At 35.6% G+C, this 23,025-nt stretch overlaps 1 protein-coding gene across 12 annotated transcripts in view; it reads right to left on the reverse strand.

The window, feature by feature from the left end:
- ZMYND8 (zinc finger MYND-type containing 8) overlaps window positions 1–23,025 on the reverse strand; it is a 66,390-nt gene that overhangs the window by 19,477 nt on the left and 23,888 nt on the right. For 8 of the 12 annotated variants that reach the window (XM_051632842.1, XM_051632846.1, XM_051632853.1 and 5 more), the window contains 11 exons: window positions 22,171–22,241; window positions 18,421–18,513; window positions 12,472–12,620; window positions 8,111–8,329; window positions 7,192–7,305; window positions 5,386–5,478; window positions 4,136–4,223; window positions 3,632–3,687; window positions 2,479–2,556; window positions 1,498–1,613; window positions 31–512 (listed from right to left, as the gene is read on the reverse strand). In XM_051632842.1, the coding sequence (XP_051488802.1) occupies window positions 31–512; window positions 1,498–1,613; window positions 2,479–2,556; window positions 3,632–3,687; window positions 4,136–4,223; window positions 5,386–5,478; window positions 7,192–7,305; window positions 8,111–8,329; window positions 12,472–12,620; window positions 18,421–18,513; window positions 22,171–22,241 (1,559 nt within the window). The remainder of the gene's footprint in view (window positions 1–30; window positions 513–1,497; window positions 1,614–2,478; window positions 2,557–3,631; window positions 3,688–4,135; window positions 4,224–5,385; window positions 5,479–7,191; window positions 7,306–8,110; window positions 8,330–12,471; window positions 12,621–18,420; window positions 18,514–22,170; window positions 22,242–23,025) is intronic. The other 4 variants (XM_051632849.1, XM_051632850.1, XM_051632845.1 and 1 more) reach the window with 3 other exon arrangements.

Raw genomic sequence — 23,025 nt, forward strand, 5'->3', positions numbered from 1 at the left:
TACCCCTCACCCCCTCTTTTTTTTTTTTACCTGTATTTTTTTCAATAAAATCCATGGACTCTTCACTGGCACTAAAATGACTGGAAGTTGCTTTCTTCTCTGCCTCCTGTTCAACATCAGATCCCGTGTGAACTGATGAGTTTGTACTCATTGGTGACCGGGGCATATCTGTCAAGGAAATCCTACGACCAGTACTACTGCTCAGCATAGACTTGCTCATTAGGATCTTGGGTGATGCTGTCATATCAAAGTTCAGTTTGATTTTCTCTTGTTTGTCTGTCTTTGCAGTTCCAGCAGTTGGGTTTGCAGGGTCTAATAACATTTGGTATTGATTGTTGGGAGTATATGGTGTCCGGAAAGGTGCGTAATTAAATACTCCAAATTTTCTACGAATGTTATCAACATAAACCTCCATTTCTTGCATTGCACTATTGAAGATGCTTTTAGTCTTTTTCACAGAAAAAGGAATTTCTTTAGACATGAGGTAGCAATTATTTATTGGAACCCAGGCCCTACATACAAAACAGGAAAATAAAAGATAAGTACATTTCCCACTGTGTATTGACACTGGCAACTTCTGCACACATTAATTTATTTTAGCCTAACCATAAAGATGCACACCTCAGATCATTTCAAAAGACCATCTCTACCTTCTTCTTTCAATAGTTCAGTACTTAGTTTTGGTAAGTAAGTAAATTGCATGTCTTAGTTTATCACAGTAACCCATAAAACATGTATAAACACCAGTCAAATATGGCAGAATATTCCTCATTAGAATAGCCTATGTAACTGTAAGATGACCATTCCTTACTAGTCTTTCCATCTGTCATGATTACCAGAAACACAATAAAAGCAGGTCAGGAAAAAAAGACTTCACAAAACACTTGCTTAAAAACCTAGTGTTCTATTTTACACCCCATGTCAGGGTGATCAAACCCTCAAAGCCAGAAAAAGTTGTATCAGTAAGTATTGGACAGATTTTAATTACCAAGAAATGAGGCAGACTAAAACAAATTATTTCATGGTCCTATACATGTTTTTTTACAGTACATGTTTTTGAAACTGTAGATTTAGATTTTCAATTAATTACCGATCAGGTCCAGAAAACTAAACACTTTTCAGAGCAAAACTGGCATTTTCAACACAGACTGTATTTTCTTTTTTTTTTTTTTTTTTTAATCTACAATTGTGTGTCAATTCCCATAGTGTTTAGACAACATAACTTTATTGGCTTCTTCCATCATTAAGAAATACAGTTCTCTCCAGTGCAAAAGGAATTAATGGGCACACTCACTGAGATTACCTATGGTTTCATCTTACAAACATGACTTATATTTTATAGATATAATTTAAGGAACAGAAATTGTATGTGCTGCAGTATTATACCGATTATTAGGGTCACGGTTCAAAAGACAGGATCCAAAAACTCAAATACTACAAAGTTACAACCAGAATTTTATAAGCACAGCCAAAGACATCCTTTGGTTAAATTCCCACCTGTCATGTTGGCCAAAGAAACGGGCATCAACTTGCCCATCTTTATCCCTCAGTGCTTTAGCAGGCCAGAATGGAAAGCCTTTGAGTTTAGCCCAGACCAAAGGATGAGGATTGCTCTAGAGGAAGAGGCAAAGTACACAGTAAGAAATACAAGCAGTATTACCGTTTAAATCCAATAAACAAGAATATTATTTCTTTAAATTGTACGTATTACTTAGATTCAACATGCACAGGGCACTTGCCAAATACAAGATTCCATTTTACTATATACTTGATCTAGACATAATAAATCCTAAGAACAAAATAATTAAAAAAAATCTAAAACCTTAAGTATTTCAATTAAACACATAATAATTGCCCTTTTTTATTTTTTTTTTTTTTATTAGTCAACTCCAAATATACAGCATAACCTAAGTTAGGCTAGGGCCAGTCTTTCAAATTCTCTATCACTTAAATCCAAGAGAGAACTTGATGGATTATACACTTCTATGTAAGAATCTTAAGGAGTCTCCCCATGTTTGTTACAGCATTAAACAAAAACAGAAAACAGCCTATTAATAGACTATGAGAGAAAAATCAAAGTCTAAATTCTCAGATGTACTCCAGCAGAAAGAGACATGGACATTTCAGAAACCTTACTATGAGTACCAGTACCACATGCAAGCACAGGTGACCCATGAGCAGATATATTACATCTGAGGATAGAGAAGTTGAGAAGTGGTTGCTGGCACCCTTTACACTTCTGACTGAACCAATCCTTTTGTGAAAGCATGCAATCTTAGAGCTAAATATCTCAAGGCAGTCTGACTCCACAAACAGCATGATGTGCAAGCACAGGCTACTTGGTAAACTACAGCAGCTTTCCCTGACTCAGTAACCACCACATGTTTAAAACAATGGGAGGTGTGGTGTAACAAGCAGCAGCCAAATGAGAACTGCTAGTTTAATGTATTAGTTAGACTACCAAGATCCTTGACTTACACAAGGCTCACAAAACCAATTTTCTCTTTTTTGGCAAGCAGCTAAATAACATTCCGGACATACTTCAATTTCATTCATCTGAAAATAAAAGAGTAAATAATTACTGGAGAGCTTAAAGAGGGTCCAAAGTGTAAGCACTATTATTATGTCAGCCTTTCTAGTTTGATAGCATAATTTTTCCACAAATTTCTGGTCATAAATCAAAACTGACTTCTGTGAAATCAACACTGTTTTAACAGACACCCAACTTTTATACCCTGCAAGGTATGCAATCCAGTTTATATCTTTTACATCCCTCTTGAGATTGCATGCTACTGTTATTTACTCCAGTCAAAAAAAAAAAAAAATCCTTTGTTTGACATTGTTTTATTCCAGTGATAAAAAATTATTTCTTTCTTCCAGTGACAAAAATATAACCTCAACTGTGCATTTAATGTCATAGTTTGTGGAGAAACAAAATTAAAATACCTGGTTTATATAATGTGACGATAAGGAATAAAGTAAGATATCAGTCTGAGGTTACACACAGATTCTGAGAATTTTTCTTAATAGAATAAAATGTGTGAATCATGGATATCACTGTGTCAACCCAGGGATGAAGAAAGCACTTCCATAAAGGGTCAGATCACCAGATAATTCGTATTGATGGAATATTGTTCAAATACATAGCATTTAAAATAGCAAGTATTTGTAATGCTGAACATTATGGATTGGCACAGAAATAAAATCAGTGCAAATGATCAATTAAGAATGCAGTCATTTTGCATTTATTCATAGGAATTTCATATTGCTACACCAAAAGAACCACAAGAAGTGCAGCCATGAGTCAGAAGATAAGGGTCTCTTTTTCCAACTCCAAACACTCATTCAGAACACAGGTGCCTTTGTGCAGAATCCCTATGTCCACTTTCTCCTCTTCCCTCCCCACCCAAGTCTTAATTATAGATAATGAATATCCTAATGGAAGACACATTAGCAATGTCCTTGTCAAAAATTGTACTGTAGGCCAAGGGTAAACATGTAAACATAAGCAAACCTACCAAAATTAGAATTATGCAATGCACTTTAGAAAAAACACATTATTTCACTCAAAATATATGAAATAGAACACTTTCAAAATACAGGACAATTAAGTTAACTGGGGCACACATACCTCATGCTCACAGATTTTGATTATGACTTTTGCTGTTTGTGTCAATTTGTGATTTCCTGAGGAAACAATTAAATGCTTTAACCAAGAAAATTGTTATGCGACCATTATTATAAAACAAACAAGTTTGTAGATTTAAAAGTTAACATTAAAGACAGAACATCTAAAGAGACTATGTAAAACACATCAGTATGAACTACCGGTTTCAAAAAGCAGAAGGAAGGCACAATTCTTCTCAATGTAGCATAGTAACAAACTATTTTATGATTCTAACTTAACTGAAATTTTTTTTAGGCTGGAATGAGCAAGTGACAGCACAGGCTGCATTTGGTCCTACAGTCTAGTGTATGACAGTTGTTAAGAAAATATAAATCTGTTGTGTTCAGACACTGTGGTCATTAACAGGTAGATACTTAGAGCATTTGCCCACTAAAAGTCTACAATTGCTCTGTGACTTAAACTCTTTCAAAGTTTCATCTTAGGACATTAGTAGGTATCAACGCTCACCCCCATTGTAAATAATGCAGTTGTGCAAAATCCATTTGGCATCAGCCAAAAATGCTTCAGTGCAACCATACATTTTCTTTTTAACATTCTGTAGAGAAAAAAATAAGAACATATCAGGAAACAGAAATTAGTAAAAAGTGACAGCTTCTTCCTGAACATTGTTGCCTATCAGTCATACAATTAATAAAACTATTTATTTACTGTAATACTTATGATTCTAAATACTTAAGAATCTGTCAAATTCAGGTTGTCTTTTGACTGCACTGAAAATGTATGAACTATCTAAATTAACTCTAAATAATGAATTATTTAGATCAGCATTTTCAATATTTCCAAAAAAAAGCATTCAGTTCCTAAAGTGTTACATTTAATGTCTCTTCAGAAAACCTTGTTTGGTTCTACAGACATATTATCAATCCACAGCATTTTTATTTTTTTATATTTATAAGACCCAGAGAAAATTACTGGTCACACTACATAAGGCAGTATGTTTGATATTCCAGACTACCCACTAGGTAAAATAATTGGATTAGATAAAAGAAGTCACATGGATTTGTTACACGTTGGTACAACTAAGGTATCAACCTCCACTGTAAGGACATGGAGAATGAAAACTTGCTGTCTCTTCCCCAGGTCCCAGCAGATCAAAGGTCTGTAACACTTCACTCTTCATTAAGCAGTGGAGAATGGAGAATGTCTTCATTATTTGAAACTTTAAAATTATTATTTAAGCTAGAATGAAAGTCCCATTATCCACCTCCTGACTGTTACTTTTTTCTTCCATGCCTCAGATGCAGTGGAGATTACAGTTTTTGTTGAATGATCAGTAAAACAAGTCTGGAATGACCCCTGGATATACAAGTCAAATGGTCCCAAATTAATGGACCAGGGATCTATTAATAGCTTGCAAACATGATGACCAAATGCAAACTCTGGTTAATGAAGTCTCCCCACAGGATCATTCCTGGAATTAGATTAATTTATACAGGAGGAAGTTAACAGTGTAAGCCTGTCTTTCTCATCCTGTTTTTCCCAAGCACTTGTTACCAGTTCAGACAAAACAGTGTACTTGTTCAGCTGGCTTATGACTTTTTTGTGCTGTAATTGAACTGGCATTTATAATAACAAAAAAACCCAAAAAGCTTGAAAATAATTTCAAGTAACTGTCTCCTCCTTCCATCAAACGCTCTAGATAATTTCATGATAGCAATCAAACTCAAGGACACTTTCTCCCTTAGCTTCATACAAACCTTCTCTAAGGTACAAAGGTCCATTGGATGAAAGATATATTCTGCATAATCTGGGTGTTGATCCAGTGAGACTGGCTTTTGAAATGGCTCTGTCTGTTAGCAAAGAAAACAAAAAAGTTAAATCACACTGCTTATTAATACTGAACAGTCCCATCAATGACACAAGACCCATTCTGTTCCTAATGCTACTTCCAATTGTAACGAAAAAATAAGAACATTTCCTAAAGATAATTATAACATTTTGTGAAGTAATAAAGTATTGGTAGAACAAGAGAAAGTATAAAGTCTCATTTAACTGTTTTCATACGTTGGAAGTAAGGCATTGCAAAAGTTAAGGGTTTGTAAAATGCACTGCTATTATATACAGTGGGGTTTTTTTGCTGACGAGTATCAGATCAGGCTGGACAGATTTTTAGCAGAATAAAGACACTCTGATTCACTTGACTCACAAATAACTTTGAGACTGTCATTAAAATTGTAACTTTCTAAACAACAGTGGCTTGGCAATACAAACACCTTCATACTTTTATCTGTGGGACTCTACATCTGCTAACGCAGAGGGACTCCAACACAACCAATAAAGTATTCAGGTACCAAAACAAGTTTTGGTAAAATGCCTGAAGGGCAAAATATTTCAGTAGCATTCATTAAATATTAGCTCTCTAACCACATTTTCAACAAACTTTGTGAATTCAATGTAAACAAACACTGACACTTTGCTTCTGAAAAGCAGCACTTAAAGCTTCTAAAGGCTTTATCTAATAGGATAGTATTTACCACTGCAACAGGATTTCATCACTGTAAAAGGATTCCAAGGGCAAAATCTGTCAGTACTTAAGAGTAACATTCCCAGTTATTGCCACTATTGTTCTGCTAAAGTACTTATCACAGAGAGACCAGAGCTGCAGAGAAACCATGATTCTGCACATGTGGTTTTCCCAACATGTTTGAGTATAGCAATGCAAGCAGAGACACTCTCCCTGCTCCTCTAACTTATGTACAGGAATTAAGCAACAAGAGTTAAGACAACGGTTGGTGATTCATTCACATCATATTTTGATTTACTGTTTTCTTCACACATGAAAACTAGGCAAAACTTGCATGGTGAAGAACAATTGACTGGAATTGTTAAAATTCGGAAGCAAGAACTAGTGTCTGAAGACTTAAAATTTTGACAGATAGTGGTTTTGAGAAGTGAGTTTAAGTCAGAAACATTGGAGACAGGTGCAAGTTGGAGGAAAACCAATTGTACCTCCATTACAAAAGTTCATGTAACAGCAGCCTCATATTGCATGGAAGTTAATGGCATGGGTTTTAACTGCATTGAGGAAAATTTCTTCAGCATTTTAGAAGTATATGATACAATTAAATTTTGTGGTAAGAACTACTTCTACTAACAGATAGAAGCTATGTTTTCAACATATATAGTTAATAATATAACAGTGCCTGTCTGCCCATATAACTATAGTGTTAAGCAATCATGTCACCCCATTCTCCTTGTACCTCAAAGACAGTATTGTATGCTTTTGGAGAGTAAGAAATCACCATATCCCACTGGACAGCCACTTTATATTTTCCTATACTGAAACTACATCCAGAAGTTACATCAAGATACTACATTTTGAATGCACTCCAAAAGAGTATTTACAGCCTAAACTCATGTCTGTATTAGACAGGTGGCAGACAGCACAGAAGCTGTCACATACAATCTGATAAAATAAACTGGGTTCATCATCACCAAAAGGAAGCAAAACCCAGGATTATGACAAACATAAGCATTAAAAAATAAAAATAAATCTTCCTTACCCCTGGCTGTTTCATTTTCTGTAGTGCAAACTTCAGTAAATATGATAGCTGTTCAATGGTGAGCATTGTCATAGCTTTACTCTGTGTTTCTATGCATTCTGCAACTGTGATTTTCTAGAAGTTGAGATTAAAAAATATTCTGTCAGCAAACATTTCTAGGTAAATTCTTCTCCACTGAAACACTCCAGTATCCAAATGGAAGACAAGAAACAAAACTTTTCTAATGATACAGTGTAAGTACTTCAGATGCTGGTTTTAGGTAGAAAAAAGGGAAAAGACCAGAAAATTATCCATCATCTTCAAGCAAAGTGAATGTGTGAATACATAAAATTCCCAAATGCAATGCAGGTTCACAGCAATGCAAATGAGTAAGGTCATCATCTGGGCTCTAATAAAATAAGAGATCAAAGAAAAACATGTGAACATCTGATAAACCCATTTACTTTCATTACAGATACTTTGATGCTAAGTATTTTCTCCTCAGGAATCACTGGATAGGAATGACTAAATTCTTCCTCAAACCTGCAGAAAAAAATAGTCATAAAATGCCCACTTGTTTATGTAGAACCTACAGTGTAATTTTTTTCTGCACTGAAGAAGCACAAGTTAAACTAGACAGAATTACAGAATGTTTTCAGAACTAGAGGTGCCTGATGAAGAGATCACTCTTGGAAATGGTGCGTTCTCTAGAGATAGAAACATAAAGGAAGTTGAAGACGTGTGGTAAGAACACAAACACCGTCCAAGTATACGTGCAGAAAAAGTGGTGAAGCAGCAATGGATGCCTTGTGTTCTGTACAATTTTCTGGTACTTTTACCAAGAAGCAATATAGGTGTAAGTCAGAAACATTTCAGAATGCAAAAAAGCTGCTTGTGTCTCACAAACAAGAAAAAAATCCACTCCTTTTATGAAACTAACCTCACATTCTGGGCAAAACCAATCCCCCTCTGGTTCCGCCGTCAGTTTCAGACACTTAGCATGATAAACCCGAGGACAGAGTTCACAGCAGAGGACTTGGCCTTCCCGATGACAAACCCAGCAATAGAAATCATTCCGTCCATCCTGTGGTACAACATCAACAGGGTCTGTGGTGAGTGGCTGCTTCATATAGTAAAACGGACCATGTCTTAGTTCTGACTGAAATGTAGGCAAGAAAAACAGGTTTGGTTTCAAAACAAATTTGCATTTTTCAAATAAAAATACTCATCATATATAAGCAAACAGCAGTTTACAGAGTTTTATTAGCATTTATGCAAGCAAAATATCTTATTCATTGCACAAAATCAATCATAAAGAGGTTTACTACTTATTCAGATGACAGATGCCAGCTTACACTCAATACTGAAAACAATTTTTTGTGGCAAGTGAGGGCATCAAGTGCAAGACATGCAATCCAACAAAAGTCAGTAAACACTTCCATCTTCAAGGAAGAAGTGTTGCTATAGAAGCTATTAGGTCCTCTGAACTCAGAATTCCATGCAGTTGTGCAAACTAAATACTGAAATTTTTAGTTGTGGCTAAACTTTGGATAACAAAAGAAGTTAGTCCTGAAACAAGAAGTTGAACACCATGCAAATCTGCCCTAAATTGCAGCAGGTCACAGCTTTGTACAATGAAGCAAGCCAGTGCTGATTTTGATTAATAAGGCAAACTGTAGAGTAGGATGACAAAGAAGAAAATTCACTTCCTGAAGAGCCACCTCTGCTACCTGAGTAGGAACACTGGGAGAGATTTAATCCAATGTTTAAATGCATATCAGAATTTAAGACTCACAATATCCACTGGTTTGCCTGCACTAGAAAACAGTGTTAACTTGGTAAGCTGCATGAGCTAGTCTTCCACTTGAGCCCCAGACACAAAGATGACACAGCTGAAGCCAAAACACAAAAAGTGAAAAGCCTGGGATGTCTCAAAAGGGTCCCCAGATCCCTGAAGCTTCTAAGACTAGCACTGAAGATCTGCTAACATTTACTGGAAAACTACATTCTATTTATTAATGACAAGGGAACTGAAGTTTTCTGTGTGGTATTAATTATAGGGGTGGTTTGGTGAGGGGCATAAAGGGAAATGACCTCCTGTTGTAGGCAGTTTATTTACTGTGAATTGCTTTATATAAGTAATGTCATGAACAAATAGGTTTACAACTATCCAAATGCTTGTAGTTTGCCTCAGAACCATTGTGTTTGGTTCTCAGGTCATTTTGCAGGAGTCCTACACAATTTACACATCTGCAAGTTCTTAGACCCTTGAGCTGTCAGATGTTCATGTGACTCAGATCAGTGCAAGCATATGCCTGTTCTATAGCTTTGTAGCATCCTGCACAAAATTAGTCACACTGGACATAAATTAATGTCATCAGAAATCACCAGCATGCCAGCTTGAACAGTGTTATTTCTAAAGCTACAAAGGACAAGGTCTAATTATATGCATTAACAGAGGACCTTAATGGTCAAATAAGATGATGCAGAAGTGACAATTCAGCTGAAGATGTTGTATTTCAAACGATACACCAGAAGAGCCATCAACTGCAATTATCTAACACTGTATAATATTTTAGGCAAAGAAAGGATGTTACATATATTCCCAAAGCATTCTGCTACCTAAAATTTCACCTGAATTTTTATCAGTTTTTGGTGTTTTCCATTTTCTATTCTACTGATGATACAGCTTATGATAGCCCATTTCCCTGGTGGGAACAAAATCAGTCTTATTTTCTGTTCTTTCTCTGTACATATATTTAATCATCAAGAAAGACTGGACCAGATGATCCTTGAGGTTCCTTTCAAACTGGTATTCTATGACTTTATGATACAACATGATAAGACTTTCAGAAGGAAGGTTCTTTGAGATCCTGTGGAATAAGAGGGACAGCATAAGGCTTTAACTACATTTCAACTGCATTACTGTATATGTCTTTCAAACATATACAAAGGCACATGGAAACCCAGAGTGAAGAAAGGGAAGTTGCAATTTGCAGTGCAAACCATGTTTTGTTTGCAACTATATGCACCACAGTTGTGAGACCAAAATCTCAACACTGTATACACAGAGCTGCAGCTATGAGGCATTTCCTCAACAGCAGATAAAGGAAATTACCAGAAGAATGTAATACATATTCTGACTTTGAAGTGGATATAAGCAGTATATCCCCACTAACTTCCTATGAAACAAAAGATACTGCTTTAAGATAAATATAAAACCTCTGAAACTATTCCACAGAAGTCAGCTCACAACATCCAAACCAAGCAGAAGTCCACTTTTGCTAGAGCATGAGAGGAATTGATTTTCTGTTCAAGGATGCTTCTATTATCTTATTTTGCCTAAGCCGAGTTCAAGAGCCAAAGTTTCTGAGACTCAAAAAAGACCCAGACTCACAACTAAAGGACTGAAAATTAATTATTCAGCTGCGTCAAAGGACCTTTTCAATTGTTCTAATCTGAGTAAAATGTTGTAAAAGTTTTAAATTTTAACAGTTATGAAAGAGAAGCTTTGTTTTCTCAACTGTTTCACAACTAGCCAATTCAAGTTCAAACAGATGGTAGCTTGGTTTAAAGTCTTTATTACAATTATTAAGACCTGCAGAATGACAGAAAACTGAAAAAAACCAGCAGTATTGTAGTACTGTTTTGGGGAGAAAAAGATAACTATTTATATCCAGTTTAATATTGAAGCTAGTAGTAAAACAAGCAGACAACTTCAATTCCATTATAACTGTTCAATTAAGTATCAGAAGTTTCAGAGTTTTAAGCTGTGTTAGCTATATTCTACAATTCCATCATTTTTTGCTTGTATTTCAACACTTTAAATACCTGTTGGCACCATTCTGAAGATCTGTTAACTGCATCCACACATGTAATATGAAGCTTCACGCAACTATAACTTTAGTAACGGCAGCTTGAAATACCCAAATACTACAAAACACTTTGTAATGTATACATTACAGTTAGAGGTTTCTAGTGATGTCAGACCTCTAAATGGACTTAAAGACAATGAGAACCACAGCTGTCAGCTGTGTTATACTTGAAACTTAAACTGAGAGCAAAACAAGTATCTGTATGCTATACTCACAACTGTTCAGCAGTAGAAGAATCTTGAACAACTCTACTATCATATAGGTAAGTTCTACACCTACTTTACACACAGTCATCTTCAGGCATGCCCATTTCAAACTTGACATGCAAATATTAAAAACAACTTGTAAAAGATAAACCAAACTAAACAGAAGATATTTTCTCACTAGCTTAAAACAAACACAGCAAAATAAGTCTGATTGCTTTGCTTCATTAGATATAGAACTTTACTCTATCCTGCAATATTTCAGGTCTGAGATACCTGGAAAAAAAAAGTGATTTACCATGGGAAATGCATCAAGTTCAACAACCACAATTGTGTTTTCACATCTATTTTTAAATGCATGAATAAAAAAGTGGAAATTAATACCCTAACGATGCAGTTCCAGTGCTTGTAAAACTGTCTCTACACTGCACAGTTAGAAGCTCAGACTTCAGTGGGGCAACCACCCTCATAAATGTCCAGGATGTAGAGGAAATTATACAGCCTTCAGTGAAGCTCAGCAAAATCCAAACTGGCCACATTAAACTAGAGCAAGCATGTCTACACATGCTAGCACTAGACCTCCCAATTGTTCTTAAATTAAATGCACTTGACACTGTAAAACTATTCTCTAGTAAGGCCTGATTTATTCACAGTCTTTGTTCCAGGACAACTGCAGTGATCAGAAATTTCATTTCCTTTTTTAACCAGTGTAATTGTACCACGATACTGGTTAATGTCAATACTGTTAAACTAGGAAAAGGGGCTTTAAACATTGAGAACTTAATGCTGTGTTTATATGATCCTGGCAAAATATGTTGACACACAAAATCACTTTGAAAAATACACATATATATGTCATTATTAAATTAGATGAGAAATAATTTCAGTAAGGGTAAAGGCAACTATTATTGTTTTCCCTGTTACTACTACATTCCTTCTTAGAACTTTTGTTCTAAATTGTATTTATTGGTCATACATCATATTAGCTTTACAAAACCAAAAACCACAACACGGTTTGTATTTCTCATACAGATATAAAACAAAAATAACACTCAAATCCAATTTATAATGTGAACTCCTAGACCCACTGCATTAAAAAATTAATATCCACTTCTAACAGTACAAAACCAGAGTTTCCTAAAGAGGAGAGAGCTCCTGTTCAGCTGTCTCTACATCCTTCATTGTTTCATAGTCTAGAATAACACAACCATGACTTTTCTTACCTGCTCTTTATTATTACTGTTCAATAGACCAGGTTTCTTTTTCTTTTTTATAGGACTTGTTGATGCATCTTGTGGTGAGTGGCCATTAGAGGAATGTGGAGGGCTGGGAAACTTCCTTTTTTGTGCTGTGCGTTCGGCAGAGCCAGGATCTGCAACAGATACAAACAATATCGTTGAAAAGTACATATCAACAAAAAATATTCAAACAAGATTATGGTTTGTCATTCACACTCTTTTTCTTTGTTTTACCCTGTTACTGACAAAACGGTAAACACAGACTTTGCTAAGCAATGCTATTGCAAAGTGAATTCTCAATACAGTAATTTAGATTAACATTAAATGTTTTCATTTTCCCACAGCATTTTCACCATTCATCTCAAATTTTAGCATATTTTGAAGTATAACAACAATTATATTCTGTAGTTTAGCAGATTGTTATGCTGTAGTCTGATAATAAACACACTACTTCAAATACTTCATCATTTGTAGGACTTGCTACATTGGATTGTAAAAAGAAAAATAAGACAAGACTCCCAGTCAAGTAGCAACTTCTGACAAGAAGACAGAGCAACAAACAGAACATGACACAATTTTTCAGTGTCTCTCACAGTCAGAGCTCTTACATTCAATCCAGCAAAGAAAAAGAGCAGTTCAGAAGTCACAGCTTTCATCTATGCCTGAAGTTATTATCCCAAGTAACAAAGCTGGCAGAAGGGAGCGTGTGCCTGCATCTCAGTTGCTCTAAGTCATGAATTGTCACCTTACAGTGAACTCACACCAGCAACTTAAGTAGCCCTGACAGCTCTGAACTGAATTTTATGAAACATGCAATTTTATTTTATTTTTTAATTCAAAGGAAAATGAGACATAGCTTTAAGAAATTAACATCTACTATTTGATCTTCATGTCTGCTCCACTCCTGCAATTGTGCTAGTATTTTTAATTAATCTTTTGTTTTTTTTACTTGGTGACAGTTTTAGAATATTCAGAAAATATTTACAGAATTATTTACAGCCTTAAAAGTGTTAATATACTTTAAAAAAAAAAAAAATCACTCTTCATCAGAATCCCAGGGAAAAAAAGAATTTGCAACTTCATTTTCTCAGAACTAAAGCCAAATTATTCCTAATGAATACAGAATGTTCAACTCAGTACAAGGAACTTACTGACATTTTTTTCAAAAGAAACAAATATGCAATCAGCTGTAGTAGACAATAATCTTGACACAATACAAGTGAAAGTTCAGAGTCAGTTTAACGTGTTTATATTTTCCTTAGGCTTTTAATACATGCAAAAGAACAAAATCATAGATAATACCACAGAGGTCAGAAGTTATTAATACCATAGAGAAACAACTGAATGCTCCCCAAAGTAATTCCCATCTTTTCAATCCCCTATTCACATATGCTAGTGCAAGTGTTTTGTGGCTGCAGAGTAAATAATTCAGAAATAAAACCTGTCAAAAAACCCAACTTTTTTTCTGAGTAATTCTTTCTATAACCTCATTCACTACACAGCCACACAAACACCCGTGATGCATTCAATGAAGTAGTTACATTGGATGGGAACATGTAGCAAGAAGAAATGCTGCTTTTGGTATTAATGGCACCTTAAGGGGTTTTTTTGTCAACAGCTTTTGGCTACTATTTGACAGAAGCCAGAGGCAATCATAACTGCTGTTTGCCATGCTCCTATATTCTCTCCTGAATCTCTGTTGTTGCCTTGAAGCCTCACTGGGTGATGGGCTGAGCTGTCTCAGGTTGCCAAGTCACCAAAACCTTACTTCACCTGAAGTCTCCTTATTGTTACTTAACTTGTTTCAGTTCAAGGAAATGTCTCCCACTCCATTTTGCCCAAAATTTAGATAGATTTGACAATATAAAGAATTGCCAGGTAAAGTATATGTCTCCTCCCCTCTCCTTAAGCAATTATAATAAAAATCCTAATACAGGTACAACTATGCTGACAGAAGACTAGGGTTAGGGTTTTTTTTTCAGTTTAGCTAATTATGTACAGAAGGTGGCAGAAGAACTCCTTTGGCTGGCATATGCTTCACATATCCCAGGAGAGCTGAGCCAGTACAGCTATTCTGGAAGAAACACTGCAGCATCAGTGTCAGCTAAAGCAAAACCCAAGCAATCAAACCTAAAACCAAAACAAGCTCTGAATTATATTGTTTTAATTAAAACAGATCAGAGCTTATTCACCATGGGAACTGTTTGCACTCAGAGTGAGCAGCAAAAATAGCATTATACCTTAACTTGTCTGATCTTCGCATCACCACATGGCTCAGAATAGCATGTACAATGTAAGTCTTTGTTTCTTTATTATAATTTGCAGTTCTCAGCAGATACTTTCCATACATTCCTCATCATTGGCCTGCTCCCATAATGTGATGTTTCTAACTTCTAAATGCTGTGTTTTCCTAAACTAACAGATTCAGGGTTAGGAAAAGGGCTAAACCGTTATTACCTAAACCAGAACTGAATTAAAACTCAGTCACAGCCCAATCCAAACTACACTTCAACAAAAAAAGGTATTGATTCAATACCGATTCAACCAAATGACAATACCAACAATTATGCTTAGTTAAATACTTTCCAAAACTACCTAAACTAGTGTCATTTTCTTCTGTGGTTCAACTCTGGGCACACTAGTGATTTTCAAATCAACTAGTGGTGACTCTTCAACAACATACAAAAAATGACCTGAAATACACCATTATTTTTTTTTTTCAGCTGGCAAGTTATTGAGAAGAACAGAGATTTTCTTGAGAAAATGTAAGATGCAACTGGAAAAACTCAGGAATAGACAGGAAAACAGCAACACACAGGCATATTCTTTCATATTTAGTTGTGCTAGTGAAAAAGCCTAATGTCTTTATCAATCTATGCTGCCAACTTTGAGTCTGTGAGGGACCTAATAATATGATAAAGTTCAGTTCAAAGAATGGTAGCACCTACTTAAATCGCCTCAATTACAGTTTCCAATGCTAATAAAGATTAAAAATGTTTAGGTTGCATTTTGTGTGAATGTATTTCAAGAGCAGTGCCACCATTTAGTGCACACTGCCCCTTCTTCCTCTTTGTCTCTTCCAGCAGTGTAGCTGAGCTGTGAGTCAGATCAATAAATGTATCTCTGGTAAAATAACCTGTCAAGAGGAAAGTCAATTTTTACCCTGTAAAGCCAATGTAGTTTAACTTAATATTTGTTACTTAAACAAAGTGAAACAAATCCAAAAGGAAAGAACAAAGAAGACCAAATTTAAACTATGCAATAACTTGGTGACTATGACACTTACCTAGGAGGTGGATTCAAGCTCCTGCTCCAAAAAAGGAAAAGCAAGAATTTGTGTGAACTCTACTATATCAAGCAAATATTTTTTAAAAGGTGTTTAAGAAGCAAGAATGATCTCACTTTGGAGCCCATCTCATCATGCCTGTTCATCACCAGTTAGTACATATCCCTGCAATCTCTTTGCTGCTTCTACAAAACTCCTGTCAGATGCTGAGCAAATCAAGCAGGACCAAACTTTTCAAATAGGCAACAATTTGTGCACCCACCTTTTCTAACTGAAAGGCTGAGATCACTCACAGTTAGCACTCAGAAGGCTAATAAGAAATGAAATGTTCTGTGAACTAAATGAAGGACACTGAAATAAATTAAGATTTAGTTGATAAGCCAATCGTACTAATTGAGCAACCTTACTCCACTTATTTCTCGATTTTTGAGTGTGTGATTTCACTTTCTTATTATTTCAAAATGCTGTTTCCAATACAAGTGAAGTAACACTTGAAATAACTACTTTAATTCTCTATAAAAGTTACCTGTTTTTACATCACTAGTTTATCGTTAGTTGCTCTGTAATGTTGCCAAGGTTGACATAAGCACCTATCAGTGCTTTTGCAAACCATCCCTTGGGAAACAGCAAACTAATCTGAGTTTCACCTAAAGTTTAAAAACTTTCTTTCAGTTTGACATCATGTGACTAAAGGATTATTAACTACTGCTCCCAGGAGACAGACTAAAGCATCCTTAAACCCTAAAGCAACTTCATTTCACACTTAATGACTATTTAGAAGTCAAATTTTATGTGATGGTAATGCAGTTTTTAAGCAGATAAACTATGATAGTGTTTTAATGCAATTTAGCTTAAAAAACCACAACTATAAAACAAAAGTATGTTATTATTCTATATCAGGGATCTTCCCTTGCTACAGCATACAGAGCATAGACCATAAATTTATCTGCTGTGTTCTATACATTGCTAGTGCTGTATTGTAGGCATTCAATAGTGATGATCCCTGTTAGCTAATTGAGAAGTCTTGTTTATTCCAAGAGAAGTAGGTGTCAACTCAAACAACGTGTAAATTGCTGTTTTCTTTGCTTTTCCCATGATGCCCAAAAGCAAGTCTTGTGAAAACATCAACATGCCTTACTGTAAGGACACAGCATAAACTGCTCAGTACCAAAGACAGTGACATTTTACACCACCGTATGTCTTCCTTTCCACATACCTTTTTTTTCTTTAATTTAAAAACTCGTTTAAGCTAAATGAAATGTAAGTAATTCCAGACTGAAAACAAACTGAAATGGCATATACATATGTAATTCTAATTATCTACTACTTGTGCATTAGTTTCTCTACCAATGAGGCCTTAATGAGAGCTGAAATCCACAGCAAGTTACAGAGATCTAAGTAAAGGCTTTACAGCACCCTTCCACAGATACATTTTCTTTCCCTTTACTTTCTCTAGCACTCCTACTTTTTCACCCAGGAAGCAAGACAGTTTAGATAACTGCTATTACCAAACCCAACAAAAACATCAAAACTTAATTTCAGCTGAACTGGCATACCAACAAGTCCCAAAGTTGACAGTGCCAGTATGAAAGGATGAAAATGTGGCTGACAAGGAGAAGCATGTGAGCATGGCAGGTCTGACTTAGATCAGCATTAGTGTTGCATCCTCAGTGCATTGGATTGAAAGCCAGTTAAGAAAAAGCCTGAGTAAATCAGCCCTACTATATGTCATGAGTTTCAAATTCAACCTCACAAAAAGATCAGGCAAACAAAATAAAAGCCTTCCAAAAAAGTGTGGAACTTACAGGACAAAAGCTTTTTTATCATCAGCTGATGTAAGCTGGTGTGGAAAGGGTAAAGTTTGGAATTCAAAATAAAGCAGAGAGTAAAAAAATGATCCTAACTACAAGTTTACTATACTTTAATGAAGAGTATTAGTTATTCAAATTCTGTACCTAATTTTATTGCATTTTAATACATGTTCTGTATATAAAGTGGTAGTATCTGCTGCTTGTAGAACAAAACTTTGCTGTTCTGGAAATTTTCAGAAAGTGAGAAGAGGGAAACTCAAATATATTTGTTTAAACAGTTACCAAAAAAAAGTCAAAAAAGCTTTTCAACATGAGTTTTGATAAAGATGGTAAAATCAGCTGTCATTTTGATTTTCCAGGAGCCAACAACAGAAATACATTTTTTCAGTGAAACAAGTCTTTTAGTATTCCAGGATCAGTATCAGGTATCAGTGAACTGAATCTTGGTTACATCAATAGAAGTTTTCTATAAGCAGGTTTTTGATACCTTAATGCAAAATTCTGAACGTTTCCAATTAGCAACTTAGTCAATTGTTCTGTGTAAGTTGGACACTGGGCAGAAGTGCTATTTAGATGGAGTCAGCCCAAGGCTACTTCTGTTAACATTAATTCCCAGTCCCACACTATTCTTTTTATTATTACACAAATAGTTCTGTCAACATTTGGTGAAGCAGATCAGGGAATTAAATTAGATTAAATATAACAGTACAAAAGAACAATAATATGATTTGATGAAGAATTCATTTGATGGCTACAAGAAACAGCTAGGTTAGCTTAAGCTTAGGCTGTCATTACCCCACAGATATCTGTAATGTAGAACAAAAACAGAAAACTGACTTCCACCTAGATTGCCACTTCTCTCTTCTTTCCTCCACAAAAGCTCTGAATGCATGTACTTTAAATGGCGTTCAGGAAAATCAATGAAGAATTCTAAGAAAAAAAGAAGCAAAACTAACTCAATTGTCAGCATCATTACAGTCCAATTGATAGAATGGGCTTCAATTAATAATTTATACAGATTCCAGAACTGTAAAGTTTCCCAATTATATTTATTATCCTGAATGGATGCTAAAAGGTTTATTATTTTTTAAATCAATTACCTATAACACTGTAGCAAGCTTAACTATCTTCAAAACACTTAAAGAATAATGGATAAATCTGTTAGAACTTACACCAACTCTGAGACATTTTAATCTTATGCCAGAATTTTGAAATATGATGCAGTTGCAATGAGCCACTAAAGCCCTGTTCACATTCCAGAAACTTCAACTGATGCAATTAACCCAATCCAATTGCTTAATGAAATAAATAACAGAGGTTAGCCAAGGTTGTGTAAATCCTGATGAACTCCTACTACATTACAATTTTACACAAGTACAAAAATACACTGTTACTTGTTTCTTCACTGTAGAACTTTGGAAGATAAAAAAACTCCCCAACAACTTGCACTGTAAGAGATGTAAGCTGTTTACAAACTAGAGCCTGGCTGTAGGGTGACTAGCTGCCTCAAGGCAGACCTGAAGACTCCCTTGTTGATTACCAAGTAACAAGGGCTCTGCACTAGAGGTAAAAGCCTTGGGCTGCACTAGTAGCCGCTGAAGGACTCTCAAATTACTTTTCACATTTGAGTGAGAATCACATCTCTATGTGACTAAATACTTGGTATCACTGCAAAGAAAGTTGATACATGATGTATTATGAAACTGTTACAAAATATAGAATATATTCTGGAATATCATTATTAGTCATTTAGCTTTTATAATACCTGAGCATTTTAACACTCAGAGAAGGCCCTAGGACCAAAAAGGCTTTAAGCCTTCAACTCAAATCTGCAGCAACGCCAAAGTTGTAGAAGTCAGAATTCTCACCATTAAGCTTGCTAAGAAAGCTCTATACTTCCTGCACCCAACTGGTATATTCCTGCCCTCTCTCTTACACCAGTTCTGGCAGACTACCAAGGCATTTCAGCACATTAAGCTAGCAGAAAGCTATCCATGTTTTATGGTTCAGTTAGTTTCCTGCCAGCTTAGGTATGGAAAGAAGTGGATAAAACTGCTACATCGAGCAGTTTGACCAGCATAGGCTGCTTTGAAACCACCACCTTACTTAAACCCATTCAAAGGCTATGTTAGCATCCTTGTTACAGATCAAACAATAAATGTTCCATCTTAGCTTAAACTGAATGGATTTATAGCAACTAAAATTAAACTGCCTACACCAAAACAAGAATGTTCATGAAGAGGTCTGCATCAGGCTAATTGGTTTTAAAGCAATTAAATTAATTTTTCTACAACTTTCTTTAGACATGGCCTCACATGAGCTGTGCAAACAGTAGCACAGCAAGGCAGGTTACAAATGTGAAGCTTATCAGTTTCTCCTGGACAAGCGTGAAGTTATACAATGCCACTGATTGATATGCACAGGCTTCAGAGATCGCCAAAAAAACCAAACAAACCAAGAAGAGCTGTATGCTTCCCTTAAGGATTTGTCTATATTGGGTTGACTTCCTCATCTACATCATTTCTAAAACACAGAAAGTAAAATTCTGAACAAGATTAATGTTACAAGATGGAACATGTTACCACCATTCCACCAATTTAGAACCTTGATGCATCTTTCAGTCTTACATGAAGTAGAAAAACAGCTTTTAAATCCTGGTTTATAACCTCTTTGCTGCCAAAACACTGCACTGAACTATCAGAGAAATGTGTCTCAATCCAATTAACAGAAGTTCAGACAGATTCATTTTGTAGGCCTCTAATATGGCCAGCTCTTTGCAGATGACATATATGATACTTGTACTTTCTATGCAAAACTACACATTCAACTCTTATAAAGTTGTACCACAGATTCATAGATTAGTTTGGGAATACAAGAAAGCAAGACGGCTTACAGGCAAGTCTCCAGATTTCTTTACAATGTATATCACTTCTTCACTTAGAAATATACATTCATGTAAGAGCTTGGCATGGGTGGTTGTTATTCTTGCCCTTAGAATGGTCCTGGCATGGGTTTTATCAACATATGTGCCAAATTCAACAAACCAATTAAAGCAAATCAGTATCTAGTTAAATAAATATAAATACTGTTATTCAATTAATTCAATGTCCATGAACTTTTATCTTTACTATGGTGATGCACAAGGGTTTTTCAGATCATTCTCACTGGTGGTTAAAACCAGTGTTAACATTAGTTACCATGTACAGACTTCCATACAACGACAGCTCGGGCAAACCTAAACTAGCACTGTGCTGATTCTGTCTTTGTCTTCTAAACCACTCTCCTTTCAGTCACTACCAGAGTTGAGCCTATGAACTGGTTCAGGGAGTTGTATCAACATTAAACTCACTCAGTATAAAAACATTAGTCTTTTTCTGCCAGGTTAACTCCCTCTGAATTGACCAACCTGAATTTATCAGAGCCCACAGAACAGGGGAAGCTGTGAGATTACATGGCTGAGAAGGCTGGGAGATGAAAGACTAACCCTTTAACAGACTTAAAATGCAGAAATCTACATAAACAGGTATCAGACTCAAATTACTTTTAGACATTATGTTGGAGTGACAGAAGTAACAGTTTAGCTCAACTGACGCATGTGAGATTCTTATCAGAATTAATATGTGGGCCAGAGTCTAAAGAGAAAAGAAGCTGAGATTTCCTGAGCAGCTAAATGTATCTAAGAACACCCATTGGCTCTTATACCTTCTTCTCACACTGAACTCTTCCACAAACTGGTCGCTACAACAGCAGAAAAATGTTTCAGTTTTAAGTTGGTTAAAAAGGTCAAGTGGCTGGGATCTGACAAACACAAGGGAAGTGAGCAGTAGGAGTGCAAAGCTGGAAGCTTAATCCATTCAGCAGCAATCATTAAAACAATTAAAAACTTTATTTTCTGCTGGAGTAGAAAACTGAAATACGGGGATAAGCAAAGACAGAAAGCAGTCCAGTGATGGAGCCTGACATACACAACCAGAAGCATAGAAGGGAGAATAGGACAAAAAGGAGCAAGTCAGATCATATATACTAACTACCTCCTCTAACCATAGTACAAATAAGACCTAAGTGCAATTTTTGTAACTGTTATCTACCCAAACTACCTTATTAAAATGGAAAGGAATGCAGATAAACTGTACCATGCTTTCAAGACAATTATGTCTGTACATTCAGAGTTAACTAGACTTATCACCCCTTTAGCAGAAATGTGAAGAGTAAGTGGGTATGTGCCAGAATTTTTAAAGGATGGCAGTACAGCAATGGCTTTCATTAGGCAGCTGGCAGTCAATTGCAATGAACTGGAGTAAACAATGATGTGCAAGTATTCTGATATAAGGGCATTTCTGTTCCACCTACTCCCAATTACAGTTGAATCTTTACACTGCAAAAGATGGTTACATCTTTGGCTTTTTTTTTATACAGAGAGATAACATTTGCCTGTAGTAACTCATTCATAAGGAAAACTACGGAAACCAGAAAGGCAGAAATTCGCAGTCACCTGCAGTTCCACCACCAAGCTGAACTCATGTCAGGAATGGATATGTAAATGTCCATGAAATAAAGACCATAGTTTAAATACTCCTTCTTACTCACCTTTGGATCGAGTGGAGATATCCATCCCCTCCACCACCTCCTGCTCTGCCTTTATCTCCTCTTCAGCCAAGCTGCAGGATTCAAAAAGGTGAATTAGAATAGTCACAGATTGTGTTATCCCCATGTCTAACTTCTTGTATAGACTCTCATCATAACACTGTCCAACTGTATTAAAATTTCTGATTAAATGAAAGGTCTGCTGTTTGCCAGAGTATATGTTGACCATGCAGACAAACAATCTAGGTTAAATGTATGCTGCATGTTATCACTTTAAAAGGTAACGTTTTCATCCTAATATTAGTCTTGTAACATATACTGAAGATCATGTCATTGTATATATGATTTGCATGTGGCAGACAAACAGGAATTGTATTCTTTGTAGCCCCTAATCTAAGGCCTCTATAAAATGTGTGGACAGATGCCTGCTAACATTTAAATACTCACCAGCACCAGTGGAGAGATTAGCAGAAGTAACAGATTTAGCAAAACAGAACAGCTTGCAAAATTAGAAGGTAAAATGCAGTTTTAAATACTATTAAAGAAATAATTTCAGGTGTTTTGAATCTAGACTGTATAACAAAAACTGGAGTATTTATAGTTTAATGCTAATACAATTCCACCAATTATTAACTATAATATATGGAGTAAATAGAAGAGTTGTTACTATTATTCAACTATTCAATCTTACACAGAGTTTTAATTTACTCCAGGCAGGATTAAATTATTACATAGACAACAAACTATAACTGATTTCCTGATACGCTGCTTTCTTATAGTGATGCAATTCCAGGAAATAACTCAACAAATCTGGCTAGTTATGTCAGTTTTGAAAAAAAGGTGGAAGGGAGAGAAAAA

The sequence above is a fragment of the Apus apus genome, chromosome 15 (genome assembly GCF_020740795.1).
Source record: "Apus apus isolate bApuApu2 chromosome 15, bApuApu2.pri.cur, whole genome shotgun sequence".
NCBI classification, from domain to species: Eukaryota; Metazoa; Chordata; class Aves; order Apodiformes; family Apodidae; genus Apus; species Apus apus.